The sequence below is a fragment of the Corvus cornix genome, chromosome 17 (assembly GCF_000738735.6).
Source record: "Corvus cornix cornix isolate S_Up_H32 chromosome 17, ASM73873v5, whole genome shotgun sequence".
NCBI lineage: Eukaryota > Metazoa > Chordata > Aves > Passeriformes > Corvidae > Corvus > Corvus cornix.
Window position 1 is genome coordinate 7,935,249 of NC_046346.1, and position 17,879 is coordinate 7,953,127.

At 47.5% G+C, this 17,879-nt stretch overlaps 1 protein-coding gene across 1 annotated transcript in view; it reads right to left on the reverse strand.

The window, feature by feature from the left end:
- Window positions 1-17,879, reverse strand: part of PAPPA (pappalysin 1) — a 180,306-nt gene that overhangs the window by 29,176 nt on the left and 133,251 nt on the right. The window contains exons 14-18 of the mRNA XM_010397645.4: window positions 14,712-14,883; window positions 8,023-8,206; window positions 5,178-5,388; window positions 4,411-4,582; window positions 917-1,064 (exon numbers count right to left, since the gene is read on the reverse strand). Coding sequence (XP_010395947.2) covers window positions 917-1,064; window positions 4,411-4,582; window positions 5,178-5,388; window positions 8,023-8,206; window positions 14,712-14,883 — 887 coding nt within the window. The remainder of the gene's footprint in view (window positions 1-916; window positions 1,065-4,410; window positions 4,583-5,177; window positions 5,389-8,022; window positions 8,207-14,711; window positions 14,884-17,879) is intronic.

The following is a 17,879-nucleotide window of genomic DNA, read 5'->3' on the forward strand; positions in this document are numbered from 1 at the left end:
TGTTCTCCTCCCCAGGGAGGGAACACAAGGAGGCTCGTGGTCCTCCGCATGGCTGCGATATAATGAGGGAGCCGCGCAAAGAGGAAATTTCTCCAAGTTCAAAGGGACAGGCGGAGGCAGGAGGGGGATGGCAGGGGCTGGGAGGGGGACTGCAGGAAGGGGCCTCGCAAACCTGTGTGGGCTGCAGGCAGTGCAGCTCCTGTTGCAGCCCTTACAGCAGGGAGACCCCCAAAATGGGAGCTGAAAATACAATATTGTGTGGACGGCTCCGCGTCTGTCCCTCCCTGCGCCTGGGTGATACAAAGCCAAGATGAGTGCAGGGGTCATCACCCTTGCAGAGGGAACAGGTACCCCAGAAAGAAGGAGGAAAGTGGACCTTTTAAAACAGCTCCTAAACAACTGTCATACCAAAGGGGATGCTCAGCTGGTCTCATACTGTTTCTGGGGAGACCTGAATTATCCTGGTGCTGCATTCTCCTGTCACCTCCCTGCCTTTCAGCCTCTGGAGCGCCGGGTTTGTGCACGTGGCTGAAGGAGTGGGACATTACAAAAGTGTAAGAGCAGAAGCAGGTACAATCCCTGCATGTATTTTGCAGACTGGATGTGTCTCTGGCACAGCCTGGCATGCTGCTGCCCCTGAAAACCAGCTGGCCAAGAAGGGACACCATGAAACTGGAAGCCCTGCAAGGAACCTGCAGTCAGAGCATGTTACATGATGCTCTCAGAGCTTCACCTTTCCTAAAAGCCTTTCCCTGAAAAGCCTCCCATAGCAGGTTCTCACTCGGGCAAACACATCCACAGAAGGTGACTTGAAGGACTGCATGCTCCTTCCTCCCTCCCTGTCATTCCCATCCTCTTCCTGGTGTCCTGCTGTCTGCTCCCACCTGGGGACAGGTGTCCAGGGGTGCTCACCCACCTATGCCGTAGCCGCCGGCGCACTGCAGCTTCAGGTGGCTGTTGAGCTGGGTGGGCAGAGCACACTGCCCCTGCATCTCCCTGCACAGGTGGAAGGACCCGCTCCAGGTGCCATCCTTCCGGCAGTGGATCACATTGCTCCCACGGCCCTGGGAATGAGAGAAGGAGATAATGAGGATTGACACAGAAATAGCCAGGAGAGGCTGAGAGGTGAGAGGTGAGCAGAGCTGAGCTGTAAGCAAAGTTCTGCTGGAGCTGGAAAAGCTCCTGGTTGGGACTGCCAGCCCTGGGGGGGGCAAGAAGGAGTTTTCTTCCAAAGACTAAAGAAAACGAAACCTGCACTGCTCTCTCTCACACACACACACACAAACACAGACATCTCTTCTGTGCAATTCAAGGTCTTTACAAGCCCCTTGCAAGCTCTCCACCTTACAACAGCCCCACTCCTGTTGCAATAAAGGTGCCTTCACCCCGTTTGCCTTCCTCCTTGTTGAAGGTTGGTGTTGAATGCAGACAACCTTTTTCCTCTTCACAATTTCTAACCAGTTACATCATCTTTGTCTTGAAAAAGAAAGAATCCCCAACGGCCGTCTGAAGGAGGAAGGGAGAGCGGGACATGAGCTTAGCAGGGCAGAACGTGCTCTTTAGAGCTTGGCTGCCTTGAGTGACAGCAGGCAAAGGGGCTGAGATGGACACGCACAGAGGCAGGTGGGGAGGAGGAAAAAAATCCTCTGGTGTGGGAAGGGGCAAGGAATAGAATATGACATTTCTCTTATAGAAAAGATTCTCTGTATGATACTGGAGAATGAATACCAAAGTCCGAGGGGAAATATCATGCCCTTTAAAAACAACAAAGGAGTGCACAGGCAATCTATTGTCAGATCTATCCTCACGGCACTGGGGATTTCTGTGCAAACAAGCTGCTCTGTGGGATCTGCGAACCCGACTGCCATGGGGCAATGTGGGACATTCAACAGGAGGATGTCTGCTGTGGTTGGGCTCCAAACCTCCTGTGGGGGCCTTGCTGGGTGGGAGAACGATGCAGGATCTCTGCTTCTCCTCACCCATTTTCATTCCAGGCACATTGCCTACAATCTACCCACCCTGCTCTTGGAGACTGTGCTGGATATCTTTGGGGATCCTTTAATGTGCTGTCTATACTGGGATCCCTGCGGGGCTGCTGAACTTTTTGGAGGAGCTCTGCCCTACGACCCACACCCATTGTTGCACAGGGACCTGCATAAGCCCCTGGTACCGGCATGGAAGAGGGCACAGCCTTCAGTGTTAGTCTTGTCCTTAATGTCCTAATGCTTCCCTTTTTTTGCTCAGCTTTGTTAATGAACACAATGTTTAGTGAGATGCAAAGTGGTCTTAGCAGCAGACTACGGTGTGGGACCTGCTTCCCCTTCTCTAGACATCTGGCCATTGCCAGAAGTAATAAGGAAATCATATGAAAGGATAATGGAGCAGATGGACTCAGGGTGTGATCCAGCTTGGTGATTCTCACCTAAGGGCCAGTTTGGCAGAGATTGATTAATTTAGATCTGACTGTTCATATGATTTGTGTACAATGTGCAGAAATGGAAGACCCTTGCTCTGGTGCCAGGGGAGGTACCTGCTTAAATGACCATTACGTTCCTGGTGATTAAGAGATGCTGTATGTGCAGCCAAGTAATGATCTTTCAGCATGGTGACAAAGTCAGGAATAAATTGCTAAATGATAATTGAGCACAATTTGCTGTTTTAGCAAATGTGGTGCACTTCCCTTGCAATTTCCATGCCAGGGTTCAAACATGATTCTCAAAGGTGAGCCATGAAACCTGATTTATGTTCCTGGAGCTGGCTGTGCTTGAGGGTACTCTTATATAGTTTCAGCAACATACTCGGAGATCCCAGGATATCCATTGCTATAGTAACATACTGTCCATCATTCCCTGACCTGCAAAATCTCTTGTGAAAATCCCTGCTGGGTTTCTTGCTTGGATGCAACGTGTATTATCACCTTATATAGCTGAGAGAGACTTAGTGGGGTTTAATCCTTAAATAATTAACACCTCTCAAGTGGTTCTGGCTTGTGCCAGGAGTCCTCCCTCTTCTTCTGTAGCCTATTTGCTGGGATAACTGAAAATACTTTTCACTGTAAATCCCTTTCTCAAGATGTTATCTGCTCCTTTGCCCAAGGTGCTTTCCTGTCCCTCCCAGTGAATGTAGACAGAGCTGCATCTCTCTCTTTCCAGAGCTCACTTCATTACTGCTGTAACCCTGACTCCACTGCTTGCTCCTCTTTGTGTTCACCCCGCTTAAAAGCAAAGACAACCCATTCCACCAGCTGTCATTGCCCTGGAGGTCCCAGTTGCCCTGCACTGGCAGTGCTGGAACACGGCACCAGCCATGCTGACTCCTCTGAGCAAGTGGTGGATGCACAAAGCCACAGCTGCCATATCCCAGAGCTCCCACCCACTCTGCACTCACGCCTGCAACTTCTCATTTCACACTGCTCACAACCTCACTCCAAGTCTTGAACAAGGAAAACTTCTCCAGGTGCCCTGATGTGAAATGCCAGGGCTCTGCCTGTTGTCCCTGTGGAGAGGGCAGGCCAGAGGGCAGGGAACAGGGGCTTTTAACCTGCGGAGCAGCTACCAGAGGTGTCTTTCACATAACCGGCCCTAGGGCAGGGTTGGTACCTTTTTAAATGTCCTCAGATTCTGGAATGAAATTAAACAGCCCTTGTCAGAGCACTCCCTGCTCCATGCAGTGCCTGCCATAGCTGCAGATTCCACATCCCCACTTTTTCTTCCCAACCGCAGGGAGCAGCAGCAGCACCACTTCTGGGAGAAGCTACTTATCTCACAAACTATAATTACCTCTGGTGAGGAAAACTAGGCATTTCAAACAAGATAGTAGAGGCCAGACCTTCTCATATCAGTGAACAGAGCTTCCAGGAAGCCAAAGGCAACACGCTGATTTGTGCCAGAGGAGGATCTGACCTCTGATGCCAAATGACACCTTCACAGCCAGAAAAACATGGAAGTTTAGAGAGAGTTCACCTGAGTAGTTGCAATCCCTATGGCATTAAATTATCACAAGACACACAAACATACAATGGTAAGAACTGGAGAGAAAAGCAAGGTGAAACAGAATGAACAAATGGGATAAGTGCAGATAACTCACATTCTACTTACTTTCATTTGTTGCTCTGTATTTTCTAGCCAGATCATAAAGCCACTGAGGCAGATCCTTCTGCCACTTACTGTCCAGAAACAGTAAGTCAGTCACTTCTAATCCTCTGCAGCTAATAGTTAATACTGTTACTGCTGTCATAAAAATAATATTCCCAGGCTCTCCCTCTACTTTAATTATGTTTTTCCCTTCTGCATTTCTCTGTCCTTGGAAGAGCTCATTGTCCCTCGGCCTCTCCAAGACCAGTGTCCTTAGGGAAGATATGGTAAAGCCAGACTTGTATGGGCTGAGGTAGCTCGGGTAAGGGAGACTCACCGACTCACTGTCATCATCCTCGCACTTGATCCGGCACTCGCTGTTGAACTGGAAGCCATTGGAGCACTGGTAGAGCCCGTGGAACTTGGAAGGTGGAGGGTCACAGGTGACGGGCACGCAGGCGCCTGGCAGCCACGTGCCATCTTGTGTGCACTGGATCTTAAAGGCTCGCCTTTTTGTGCAGAAAAAAGCAACATTTAGTGAGTGGCTGAGTCAGCTGGGAGCCTCTAAAGCCTCTGAGCTCTGCTAGCAGGTTGCAGGGGATGGGTGTGCTCGAGCTTTTAACACTTGGAGAACAAGTTGTGAATCTGCGTCATGAGGTCTCTGAGCAAAAATAACGATTATTTGCAAAACCAACATTGAGCTGCCCAGCCTAAACTCCTCTTTTGGCCTTGGACACATCTCCCAAGAACTCAGCTTCCCAGGCTTGTGGGCTGTGGTTGGTTTGAAGTGGGTTTGTGCAGAGTCAGAAGTATACGACAGCACTAACCCTTTTCTGCAGGGTTTCAAAGGGGACTCCCCAGGCTGCATATCAAAGGGGTATTTCTAAGGTAAAGTCTGTTTTTTGAGCACTGGTCAGGATTTTCAAAGAAGCCTAAGGGAGCTGGGTGCCTAAACTGACACAGCACAGATACCTGCATGAAGGAATTGCTCCATGCTATTCCCTATGGCACGTGGAGTCTGTGATAAACAACCCCTTCCCAAAATAAATTTAACTCATGGCTTTCTGAATCAGGCTGATGGCATAGCTTTAGTCTTTCACGTACTTTCTTGATTTTCTGGAGGATCCAGGGACGTGGTAACCTGGTTTGCATTTGTACTTGCAGAATGAGCCCACTTTGTGCTTGTCTTCTCGGCAGCGAGTGGTCTGGAGATCCGCATTGGGGACGACGGAGGGTGCTCGACACATCAGCTCACACAGGGCCTCAGGAAAGGACCACAGCCCGTCCTCCATGCAGGTCAAGTTGCTGTTGTTTCCTGAGAAGAACAGTGAGCAACGTTCAGCAGGACTATTTTCTTTTGAAATGTCATTACACCCATAATGCATCAAAAGCCCCCTCAGCCGATTTGACAAATCCAACTGCATTGAACATTCACATGTCCTGTGTGTTCTCTCGCTCTAGATGATGTCATTAAATCATTAAGAACTCTGCTTTCAGGTGACAGGCAGGCAGTGCTTATTTCAGGAAATGCTATAGCATAGGGGAAGCCACACAGGCTTTGTCATCTTTTGTATTTCTCTTCCTTATTTTGTTCCTCTCTGAAAGGAAACTTGTTTCATACACCAACCCCCTCCTCTCCAAAGCCATGGCTTTAACAGAGGGTTTGGTGCCATCACATTCTTCATTCTGCTTCTGTGTTATATCTTTTTCCTGAATCTGTCCCTTTTATTTCAATTTGGAGCCTTTTGGAGCAGCATCTGTTAGTATTAGAGTCACTACTCCAACACAATGAGGAGCCATTCTCAGCTGGGGACTCTCAGTCCTTGGGGACTACTGTGATAAATACGATTCATAATACTCATTAGAGACTCATTTTCCTCAGGAAGCTTTCTTGGCCAACACCTCAAAGGTAAAAGGTACAATAGATCTATTTGCCTCTGCTATGACCTACTTGACTTCAGAAGGTTAAGCTAAAAGTAGCCCAGTCTCAGTGTATTTTACATTCTTTGTTATTTTATACCATATGTTGAAAAGGAATAAGCTTTTCCTAAGAAACAAAGCACAGCTATGAGCCACTAACCCTTCAAAAATCCCTAATACTCCATTGAAATCCCTGAGCATTGCTGCAGGAACTCTTCTCAACCCACAAGACATATTTTCAACAGTGAGCCAACTTCGGAGTTATCCGAAATAATACTGACAAACTGCTAACCCCAGAGCAATGCCATCTCTCTGCGAGGGGAGGAAGAGAGCCCGAGCATGAGGCTGGAATTCAAAGAAGAAAACAAAAGGCTCTGGAGGGCTCAGGAAGGTATGTGGAGGAGCCCTCCTGCCCTGCCCTCAAAGATAAGAGAAGCCGCATTAAATCAGCCCTGGATTTCTCTCTCCCCTCCCCAACTGCAGATGATTGCAGAGGTATTTTGTGCAGAAGGGAGTTCTTTTCTGGAGCACCAGCATGTTCCTCTGCTCTGACTCATGCAGCAGCTCCCAGCCCAGCCATGGTGATATCATACTTGCCACTGCAAAGCGATAAGCTGTGACATTACCAACAGTGGCTGTCATGACGTCAGTGATTGAATTAGGCATGAGTCACTCGAGCGCTGTTCTCCAGAAGCTTAGTGGCAACATTATTAGTCATCAGTGACGGCTCTACACCGAACAGTGCCTTTACCTCACAGCTCACAGCGCTTCTGGACAAAAGTGAAGTGATGCTACACACCAGAGGTGCAGCCCCTGACCTGGGGTTGGTTGTCATCCCTCCAGCTACCCCTGAGTCATCAGCTCTTGTTGGTCATGATGAGTATAATTATTTTCACTGCCCGCTCAAAAAAATTTGAAGCACTTTAAATGATAAAATAGCTTTTGTTGAAGATGGCCCTCTGAGTGTATAAACAGAAAAAGGGAGGTTTTTGTTAAAAAGTAGTCTTAATTTTCTCTTAACTACCTTTGAGTAGTCATAACTTTGACTGTGTGTTGGCTGCTGTGGCTATCTTCCATCAGAGTTAAAAAGAACTAAGCAATTTCCTTATATATGAAGAAATCAACATAGCCTTTCCCTGAAATGAAGAACACTTCCCATGCCTTCCCTTTTGGGGTTTGCAATGAATCCCAGCAGAAAAGGAGAAACCACAGGTACAAAAAAATCGTATGCAGTGTTTGTATCTGAGTTGACAACAGCAGTTAAGTTTACTCCACTGGAAGATGGACAAGTTAATTTGGGTCCAATGTTCCTTCAAATTAACAATGGTATCTTTTCTTGCTTCCTGAGGCCCAGATCAAAGAGGGAAATGTGCCAGCGAGCAGAAGAGTTGATGGTGCGGAGAAGAGGATGCAGATGTTAGCAGAAAAGTAGCAGGGAAGAAGGTAGATGCGGAAAGGAAAGAGGGCAGAAAGCTGTATTCTTTCTAGGGGAAAAAATTAAAGAAAAAAGGAAAAAGTAAAGAGCCCCAAACAAGAAGAGGAGAGGAAGGTCAGAGTAGAGCAAGGTGAGCGTGGAAAAGGAGAAGGGTGATGGTGGATTAGAAAAAGCAGTGACGGGGGTCTGTGCCACTGGGGCGTGGGGCTTTTCATTCTTCTTTTGCCTTTCCAAATACATGGAGGAGGCATAGAAGGGAGACAGACAGTGGAAACAGACAAAGCATGGGAAAGAAGATGAGAGAGTTCAATCTGATTTATCCCCATGACTTTTCCATGTTTTGGTTGTATGGAAGCAATATTCCCTGTCATTACTGCCTGGCCAGCCACGATCAAGGAAAGGTCAAAGTAAGGTAATAGAGAGATGCAAAGGAACTTAACTTCTAATACAAATAAACCTTCCGTAGAGTCCCGTAATTCTTCCTACTTAAAATATCCTGAATAATTCTAAACCAACAGCAACAGCAACATGTATTCCTAGGAGCAGTCTGTGTTAGCTGTTTCTCTCAGGTCGCTGCACAGACACCCCCAATACCTTTCAGAAGAGCAGGAGGTCGGCAGGTGAAGGAGCATTTCTTGCCAAAGGTGGTCCCCTCACTGCAGTTGAAGGTGGCTGGGTAGACATGGTACTGGTCTGGGACACCACAGTCCACGGGCTCACAGGTCACCTGCTTGTTCCACTTCCCATCCATGCAAGTCATGGTGACACTGGACTCCATCTGGAAAAAGACACACGGCTACAGCCACCACAGCCAGCAAGGGACAGATCAAAACCATTTCAAGCCTACTAATAGCCATTATTTTGGCTCACAAGTTAAGCAAAGCCATGTCTGGTCCCTACCATCATCACTTGGACAGCAGCTACCAAACCCACCAAGGCTCATAACAGTGTCAGAGAAACAGGATTTTCTGCCCTCCCCCCCACCCCCAGGGTGAGACACCAAAGCACTTCCATAGAAAGACTGGAGCTCTACAAATAATCCAAACTCTTGTCTGGCCTCCTGAGACAAGCAGGGAAGCTGCTGCTCTGCCCTGCCATTGGAAAGGAGCACAAGCCTGAGCTGTTTGGAGCTGACAGCTGTCCCCCATCCCTGTCACCTTTGTGGTGACACAGCCACTCCAAGGGGATCCCCCTGTGCTTCTGAGTAGTCAAACTCACTCTTGGGTTTGAAGTAAAAGCCAAGCTGACATGAAGCCATTTGGGACTCTCATCCACGGCTCTCCCGAGAGGTGTCAGTCACCCTTGGATGGGGATCCCAGGGGAAGGGCTTTGGGCCACATCAACCTTGTGTGCAGATACTGACAGCTGCTGTTGTGGCTTCTGTCAGAGTGCCCCAAGGCTCCACACAGAATCAAGGCCCTGCTGTCCTGACACCATGGACATGAATGCCCGAGAGACAGACCTTCTCCAGGAGGAGTTTGCTATGGACAGACCCAAGAGCATCCTGCCCATAACTGGCATCTGGAACTTGAGAGGTAGTACACAGAACCAGTGCCCGTGCTCTGACTTCCCCAAAGTCACTGTACCACCACAGCAACACAGAAGCTACACTTCTATGGATCTGAGGAATAATCTAAACTGCACAGCACACTGGGATCCTGGAGTGCTAGGGGCAAAGGAGAGAAATGGGGGGAGGTAAAGGAGCCACCCATCCAAAGCTCAGATGAATTTACTGGGCAAATGAGGGACAAACAGATGTTGGCAAAGAGAACTGAGTAAACAACATATCCACTTTCTAATTAGAAAAATGGAAAATTATTGAAGACTAGAAGTGAAGAATTTAACTCTTCCCTCCACACCAGAATAAAGAGAGGGACAGAGGTTAAGAAATGTGAGAAACCCAAACGTGAGAAGGGGAAGATACTGGTGAGGAATCTGACCAAGCCTTACAGCAGCACTCCTCTGCCTCCAGGGAGTATTTTATTCAGGGCTGGTATGCTCACAGGAGATTTGCACCGCCGGCCATTGATCTGGGTTTATAAAAGGAAGGGGAATTTTTCTAGCACACATCAAAGAGACCTGGATTCCCTTTTTGCAAAAACACCCTAATGGTTTCAACAGAAGTTCAGACCTGTCTCCCTTTGATATATGGTTGCATTCAGAATGGAAAAAGCAGTCCCAGAGCTGAGAAACTGGACACTTCCCAAGTGGGCACAAAACCCCTTTTCTAGACTGGAGTTTATTTAAACAGGGAGCATTGCTGATGGAAAAAAATGCCTTTTCTACAAACTCAGAGTAGCACATTCTGGGATACTCAGAGCCATCAGGTGAAGTGACACTGTGTGTTCTCATTCCCAACCATTTCACTCCCCAGTGGCTGTTAATTCTGCCTTTGTTGTTTATCAGAATACCTGTATTATTAAAAATTGTATACGAACTGCAGGCAGTTGATGTCCTGAAGGTGCTTCCAGGGGGTTGCAGTGTGATGGCCACAGGAGAAGGGATAATACCGCACATTCCCATGTCTTGCAAACCATCAGCACTCCAGGATGAGCTGCTCCATTTCCCTTTAACAGATGCTATCATCAAATAACACAGCAGCACCATGGCTGCTGGAACTTAAAACATAAACCCAAGCTATTGATGTCAATAAAATCAAGCTAATGATGTCAGGGGCTATCCAAATGTTATGGAAAAGAAATAGGTCTTGCATAGTTTCATGTTGGATACTGGATCCATGCTGAACATAGAGAGGCTCTATCAATAAGAGATTCAGCTCCAGGAATACAGTTATTGGTGTTGCTGTGATTCTGAGTTTAGGAATAAATGAGTGTTCCTACTAGCTGATGCTGGCTGCTGAGGCACAGTGTGGTGCACGAGGAAGCTTCTCTAATGAGAAACTGACCGGTTGCACATCAGATGTACCTCTGCAGAACACCAAATAAACAGTGCAAACTCAGAAACCTGAATGTAACAGAAAAATTTAAACAGGAGCAATATCTGTGTGTGACAGCCACACCGTACAAGAGGAATGTTTTGCCCAAGCTACCACTTGTGAGAGTATTTCAGCTGCAGCCGTGGCCTTTGTTAGCAGGAAGCTCTGGGACACCAGAACCTGCTGGAAATGCCACGGGCCTGGGATCCCCTCTCTTTGGAAGAGATCCCTCTCTACAGCTGTACTCCCACTGCCCTTTGTCTGTGCCCCTGTTCTAGACCTTGATGTGAAAAAGTTAGTAATTAGTGTCTCCACATTTTCATCTCTGGGTTTTTCCCCATGGTACCTTCCCCACAAAAACCCCAACCTAACCTGTAAGAGTCCTCTCAGACCCCTATGGCTCTTCCTCTTCCTGGCACACTGGGAAGGACATTCCCAAGCAGAGAAGCTGTGCCCATGAGGGTAAGACCCTGGCTTCTCAGCTTTTCCCAGTAATTTGTTCCACGTTTGGCATGATGGAAGCTGAGGTTTTCAAGGTCAGACATAATAATGGCACATTTTAGAGCATGTCTATCATGTCATCACTTCAAGCAACAGGAGCACATGTAATTCTGCAGCAGGACACAGCAGAGAGCATTCCCTGCAATGGAAACAAAAGCCAGCGGCTCTGATTGGAAGTACAGAGGACAAACTTATCATGGAAATCACCGCTGATGGCACCCACCAGCTTTTGGCTTTCCCCTCTTGCAGCGTCACACCTGAGGGTGTGTCACTGCACTGCCCAGGGACAGCACCCCGGCTGCTGAGCAGGATCCTGTCCCTCCCCAGTTCCATGCCACACCATGGGGGTATTTCTGATGGGCTCAGCCCTTGGATCTGGCACTGGGTCTTAGTGGCAGCATCTGCCTCTCCCTTTGCAGCTCTCCCACCCGGAGCTGAGCAGGCACGTGCCTGTTTAGCCTGTCTGATCTGACAAGGTCACCCAGCTCACAGCAGCCCACATGAAGCACTTGGCTTTCTCATCTGGTTTATTAGCTGTCACTTTGGGCACTTTGTGCTGCTTTGACTGGCATCACAGCAACTGCTTCCCTTCATGTCCTGCCTTCCAAAGGAGGCTTATGCAAGGAGGGAGGGTGGGCAAGGAGGAAAGAGCAGGGAGAGGAAAGGGGCTTCCAAAGGTACAGTGTGCATTGCAGTGAAGAGGATGCAAACTTAAACAAAGCTGGTGCCAAAAAGATTTGTTTCTCGGGACTTTTAACAGCCTGGGAGAATTCATGTCTCCTTCCTGCTGCCCAAGATCCCAGCCGGCTCCTTCTTCAAGCGATGCTTCACGTGTGAAGTTTCCTCTCCTTAAAAATGAACAGCTGTGCCCTCCCCTCTAAGTATTCTTCCACTTCTGCCCACTACTGTGCCTCTAATTGAACCCACATGAGCCGTGCTTTCTTTTCCTGGCATGATTGATGATGCCTTTGCACAACATTAGGGAGCTGCTGGGTTTTAAATAACACCTCTTGACCAGAGCAGCAGTGGTGGTAGCTTCAAGGAGAGATGACAACAAGTAACTGAATGAGCGGGGCTTTCAGTGAAGGACAAGGGGGAGGAAAGCAGTGAAAGACAAAGGGGGGAAAGAGGGAGAAGACAAGGAAGAGCGATGGAATTGTCGGGGGGGTGGGAAGAAATCAGGGAGGGAGAATGAAAACATCCCCGAGATCTTCTTTGTGAGAAAGATACATGAAGGATTTTGCTCCATCACTATGCAAACCCCTTTGTTGTTGTTGTTGTTGTTGAAGTCCCTAAATGAGGATGAGAGAGAGCCCAAGAGTCTGAAAACAGCTCAGCTTTCTTTTTCCTTTCAAGCAGCAAACAGTTTCTGCTGCACAGAGTGCTGACGGGTTTCAGGGTTTGGTGATTTTACGGGGTTTTAACAGAATTTGGGAATGGGAGCTTCTCAGAGAAGGAATGAATGAATGTTTTGCCTCAAGACTGATTAAAATGGTGGCTTCAGAAGACACAGAGACCAGAAAGTGCAGAAACTGTTAAGAAGATTTTCAAAGACCCTTTAGATGTAAAAGATTGATTTGAAATGTGACTTGTGCCCCTACATCACCGAGGTGCTTTTGAAAATTTCGCTTTTAATTCTCTCTTTGCCCTTTTTTTCTGCCTTTCAATGAAATAGGGATGACAAATGTGGTTCAGATGCTAAACCAGGGTGTTTCCACTGGTCTCTGAATCACCTTCACCAGCATGCAGTGGCTGTGGGCCACTGATGGTCAGTCTGCTCTTTGAGATGTTGCTCCTCAGCTCAGTCTCCTTCCTACCCAAGAGTGTGAAACACCAACATGTGCAAAGCTACTTCCTTCTCCTCTTCCTCAGGCAGCCCCACACACTGACAGTTAAATGAGAAAAAAAGTATCTCTAGACCCTCAAATTGGTCAAACAAGTGAAATAACCAAATGACAAGAGTGAAACAAGGAATAGCTTCATGCAAGGTTCCCCAGCCATGAGAGAAAGTCCCTCTGACCATGGACAACAATCCACATGCCCTTTCTCACCCCCAAATGCTTGTGACTGGAAGAGAAGCTGAAGCTGGGAAGCAATTATGGAAGGAGCACAATGCCTTTTGACATGAGGAATCCAGACCATGCATTCTGGACTTTCTCAGATAATTCATTTCTTGCCTACACGTTCCACAAGTTCTAGTTAGAAGCACCTGACACAAAGAAATAAAACAAGATGATAGTAAAAGAAACAGTCTGTTCCTTTTCAGCAGATCTCTGAAGCCCACTAATAGAACTTTTAAAGCATGTGCTTAATGTGCTTAGCTGGTCATGTGTATCTTTCAGATGCTCCACTCCTTCCCTGATTTGAACAGTGAATGCACAGCACTGAGCAAAACAAAGCCATTGGCCTCAGGGGGTTTTATTGGTGGAAAAAGACAACGAAGTGCAATAGCAGAGCAGGGTGAGAGGAAGCGTGTTGTAATAGGCAGTGAATCACGTTAGCGAGGGGTGCTAAAATCCTCTGCTCCTGTCATATGAGTCTGATGAAGACTCTGAAACCAAACTTCTCCCAGCAAAACCATGCCCAGCTGGCCGAGCCTCTCCGAAAGGTAACGCTTGCATTTAAATAACACAGGGCTGGTGAAGCATGCTCAGGCTGTTTTATTTGGTTTGTGATCCCTGCGTGCTCCATGTACCCCATGTACAGATCCCTTCCAACAATTTCCTGGTTCAGCCATTCAGGCTCATTTTGAGAACTTGTTTTCTGTTCTGTAAAAATGCTCAGCTGGAGCTGGGGTTCTGGTGCTGATGCCAATTAGGATGGAAGAGGCCCAGCTCGCGGGGTCCTGTATTTGTTTTGTAATTGAGTTGAAAGGGCTGACTCATTCCCCTCCACTCTGTCTCCCCCCTCTGCGAGCTTATGAAGAACACAGTATTTCACAAGTACAGACAGGCTGCTGAGTGCGGCTGCCCCAGCCCCCGGCCCAGATGTGAGAGCTGCCCCAGATGTGACTGCTGCCCCCACAACCAGTGAGAGAAGGTGCTGATGGGGGAAACCACCCCCATGTCACACTCAGAGGATGTGGCAGCGTGAGAGATGAGGGCACAAAGTGGGGTGTCAGCCCTGCATCCCCCCATCCCCAGCATCCTGCTCCCAGGGCCTTGCTGCATGTGCACCTCATCCACCTTCCCCAGCACAAAGGACCTGCATTTTTTTTGATGTTTGAACAAATTTACAGTTTTCCTCAATACCCCCCTCACTGCATGAAGACATGCTGTTTTTGTAGGACTGGATTATTAAGGCATGGATTAGAGAGGATGGGGAGCACTTCCTGCCCTGCTGGGGGAGGTTTTTGGTGATTTGTCTGGAAGCAAAAAGGTTCGGGGGTTTCTTCTGTCCCCTCCATGCTGTACACGTCAAGGAGTGGTTGGGACCAGATGGACTGAAACACTGCAAAGGAGTTAAGACATTGTTAGCCTCAATCCGAGGACTAAAAATGAGGTATTTTGCCGAGAAATTGGTTGTGCAAAAACACAAGCACCCTACTCCCAAAACACCAACCCCACTGTTCGCCTAAGTAGAGCCAGTGAGATCAAAGAAGGACTGAACACAAACTTTTTGGTTTGAAAATTTCTAAATTTGGAGAACATCTGAGCTTTGCTCATTGCCAGTAACTCTTCCTACAGAGTCAAAGGGCTCCTGTTCTCACGACAAGCATTTGGATAAGACCTTGTCCCAAGGCTGGGCTGAGATTTTAGGGTCTAGCCTGAGTTACTTCTCAATTTCTCCACAGTTGTTTGCTCATCCTGGTCTTGTGCATCACGAAAAAACCCCCAGCAGGACAAACCTGGCTCTTGACGAGATCATCATCTCTGTGGATTTGCAGGATGTAGCCGGTCCTGCAGCTCACGTTGCACTGGGCGCCGTTGTCCCAGCCGGTGCCGCCGGTGCAGTTCAGCACCGCGTTCTCAATCTCCAGCCTCTGGCAGTCGGTGGCTTTGCAGGAGTAGTGGACACAGCTGGGAGGGAGACAAGGAGTAGTGGTGTTATTTGTTATTTGATTATTTCAATCCATTCCACAAGTGCAGTGTCTGACTGACAGATGCTTTGTTCAGAGAGTTCTGAACCCAGCTCAGGAAAGGGCTCCACAGCCTCTTGGCGCATGTCCTGAGGGACAGAGGCAGTGGGCACAGCAGTGACAATGACAGCAAATTACAGGTTTTCTAGCAAAAGGGAGGAGCCTGGCAATTCTGCAGAAGTATCTTCTGTTCTGCAATATTCAACTGCACTGTGACCTCGCTACTTCTGTATTAATGTCCATCTATCCATCCATCCATCCATCCATCCAGCCCTCCTGTGAAAGCACTCTCCCTCCAAGAGCAGTCCTTATGCCCCATCCAATTTTAAATCTGCTGAATTCAGGAGGGCTGATATTGGCAGCGATAAGTGTGCACACTTGAGGAGGGGTTTCTGAGATAGACACTCTTATCTTTGAGCAGCTCGATTGAAATCATCACATTCATTTTATTCCACATCACAAGGAACACCAAACATCAGCAGTGTAGCTGTGTTGATAAGCTCTTATCAAGCTCAGCAGAATGCTGTCGTTTCAGATCTCTCCAGTTGCTGTCCTGCCATCCATAAAATCTTTCCCCCACGGAAACTGTCTGTTCTCCCTCTGGAAAACTATTGTAACATTTAGCACAACTTGCAAAAAGAGATTTTTGTTTAATTTTTATTTACACGGAGATGTCTGGTTGACACAAAATCTTTCACCATCTCTGATGACCTGAGTCAAACATTACAGCACATGTTCAAATGTCAGTCCCTCAACAAAACAGCAGTGAAAATGTTGAGGGTCTTAAAGCATGAGGGAAAATTTAGACTAGAGTGAAGGAAGAAATATTTTCACAATGAGCCTGGTAAAGCACTGGCACAGGTTGCCCAGAGAAACTGCGGATGCTCCATCCCTGGAAAAATTCATGGCCAGGTTGAACAGGACTCTGAGCAACCAGATCTAGTTAAAAATGTCCTTGTTTACTGCAGATGACCTTTAAAGATCCCTTCAATCCAAACCATTCCATGATTCTATGTGCAAAGGGTTTCTGGATTAGAGACGAAATTTCTGGGATAAGGACCTCTACAAGGTGATATGTCTCTGCTGAAGTTGAAAAGAATTTAATTTTAATACAGTTAAATTAGTTCTCAGGAGGAGAAACATTGACTTATTTCACCACATTCTTGGGTAGGGAAGAGCCTGAAACAGAAAATTATAGAAAGAAGAGAGAGCAATGTATCAAACACATATTGTGAAATGGATTACAAGCAAGCTATTCCTGTCTCCTAGAAAAAGGGTTAACAGCCACCAAAGCCCTGTTCAGCTTAGTAAGCCCTGACTTAGCATGTACGTGGTGCTTTGCTGTGTTCAAAGCACAATGCAGACATTATCTAATTAATTTTCATGACACCCCTGTGAGACACCTGGGCTGGTATTGTTATCCCCATGTTACTGACAGAGAAGCACATCTGCACATGTTTCTACTGAGCTCTAGACCAGATTAAATGACAGTATTTATGTACCTACACAACTCATTTCTCTGTCCCAGACTAGCGCTATATGGGAAGTGCCCGCTGCTTGTAATTTAAGGTTGCTTGTTCAGTGTTGGCCCTTCCCGGGAGTGTGATGAGCCATAAACAATTTCTACATTCAGAAATATCTTATTTCCTCATGGTGCACAAAGCATCGCTGCTGACAGGGCTGAGGAAGGAGAATTCCACCTCTGTGTTGGCCAACTCCACACCCTCGTATGCAACAAACCCCTGTCTATCAGCACGACTGTGATGCTCATCACTTCTGCAGAATGGATGCTCCCCTGCTAGAGCTGGCCTATCCAGGGTGATCCTGCTTTCAGGAGGATCCCCAACCACTGACCACGGATTTCACATGTTTTCCAGTCACTGCAACTCACAGCCTGGCGTACAGATTTAAACTGCCATGGGTTTCACTCCGTTACGATCGATAAGCTTGTGGATGGAGCAGCAGAAGAACAAGGGAGCAGCACATCCTTGTTCCCAGGTGGTCATCACTGAGGAGAAACGAGGTGAGAAGAACAGCCAGGTACTATTGCCTTGCAAACACCCAACACAAATCACGCAGGGGTGTGAGCCACAAGCTTTACACACCCCTTTAGGCACCACGAGCCTCACACCCTGCAGCTCCCTGAGCAGAGCAGGGCCTTACCAACCTCTTCCTAACCCTACCAACCTCATGGCATTGCTGCTTTAGTAAATCCTCAGCTGACATCAGCAAAAATATCTGAAGCTGGATGTTGACAGAGAGTGTAAATGATGAATGATGCTGTGTGGAACCCTCTGTGTTCCATGTCCCATGAGGGCCAGCTCTCACTTTGCTCCCCTCCATTTCCCAGCTGGTGAGGCTGCAGCACAAGTGCCTCCTGTGCCAGGGCTGCAGTGCTGAGGAAGCTGACTCACTGGGGAAAAAAGGGAGCACTACTGCCAAGCCACTCTCGGAAGCACGTACTGCAAACCTCGACTGCCCGCTGCAAAACTGCCTCAACATCTGAAAACCTTCTTCAACGAAAGTTGGAAAAATAAAATAATAGCAGACTTATTTAATCTAATACTTATGTGAATTAATGTAGCACTGAATTCAGCCTTGAATGGCTTCAGAGGGAAGGATGAGCCCAAGAAAACCCTTGCAATCTGCACAGAGGGAAATCTGAAGCAACGTCACCGCAGTCAGTGGCATCGCTTTTCATTTCCATCAATGTAAAGGAGAAAAAGAATCCGGTTTCTGGAGTTCAGATCAGGACACCAGATGCGCAAGCCTGGGCTTAGAAGTCCTACAGAACTGAAACGCCACAGACAAAAGCATTAAGAAACACTTATTGTGATGTTCTTCTTTCTGTTTACAAGTCCCCTTGTGGTCTTCTGAAATGGCCAGGGAACATTTTTAGCCACCCCCTCCAGGCTCCAGATTATGCCTTGGTTAGCA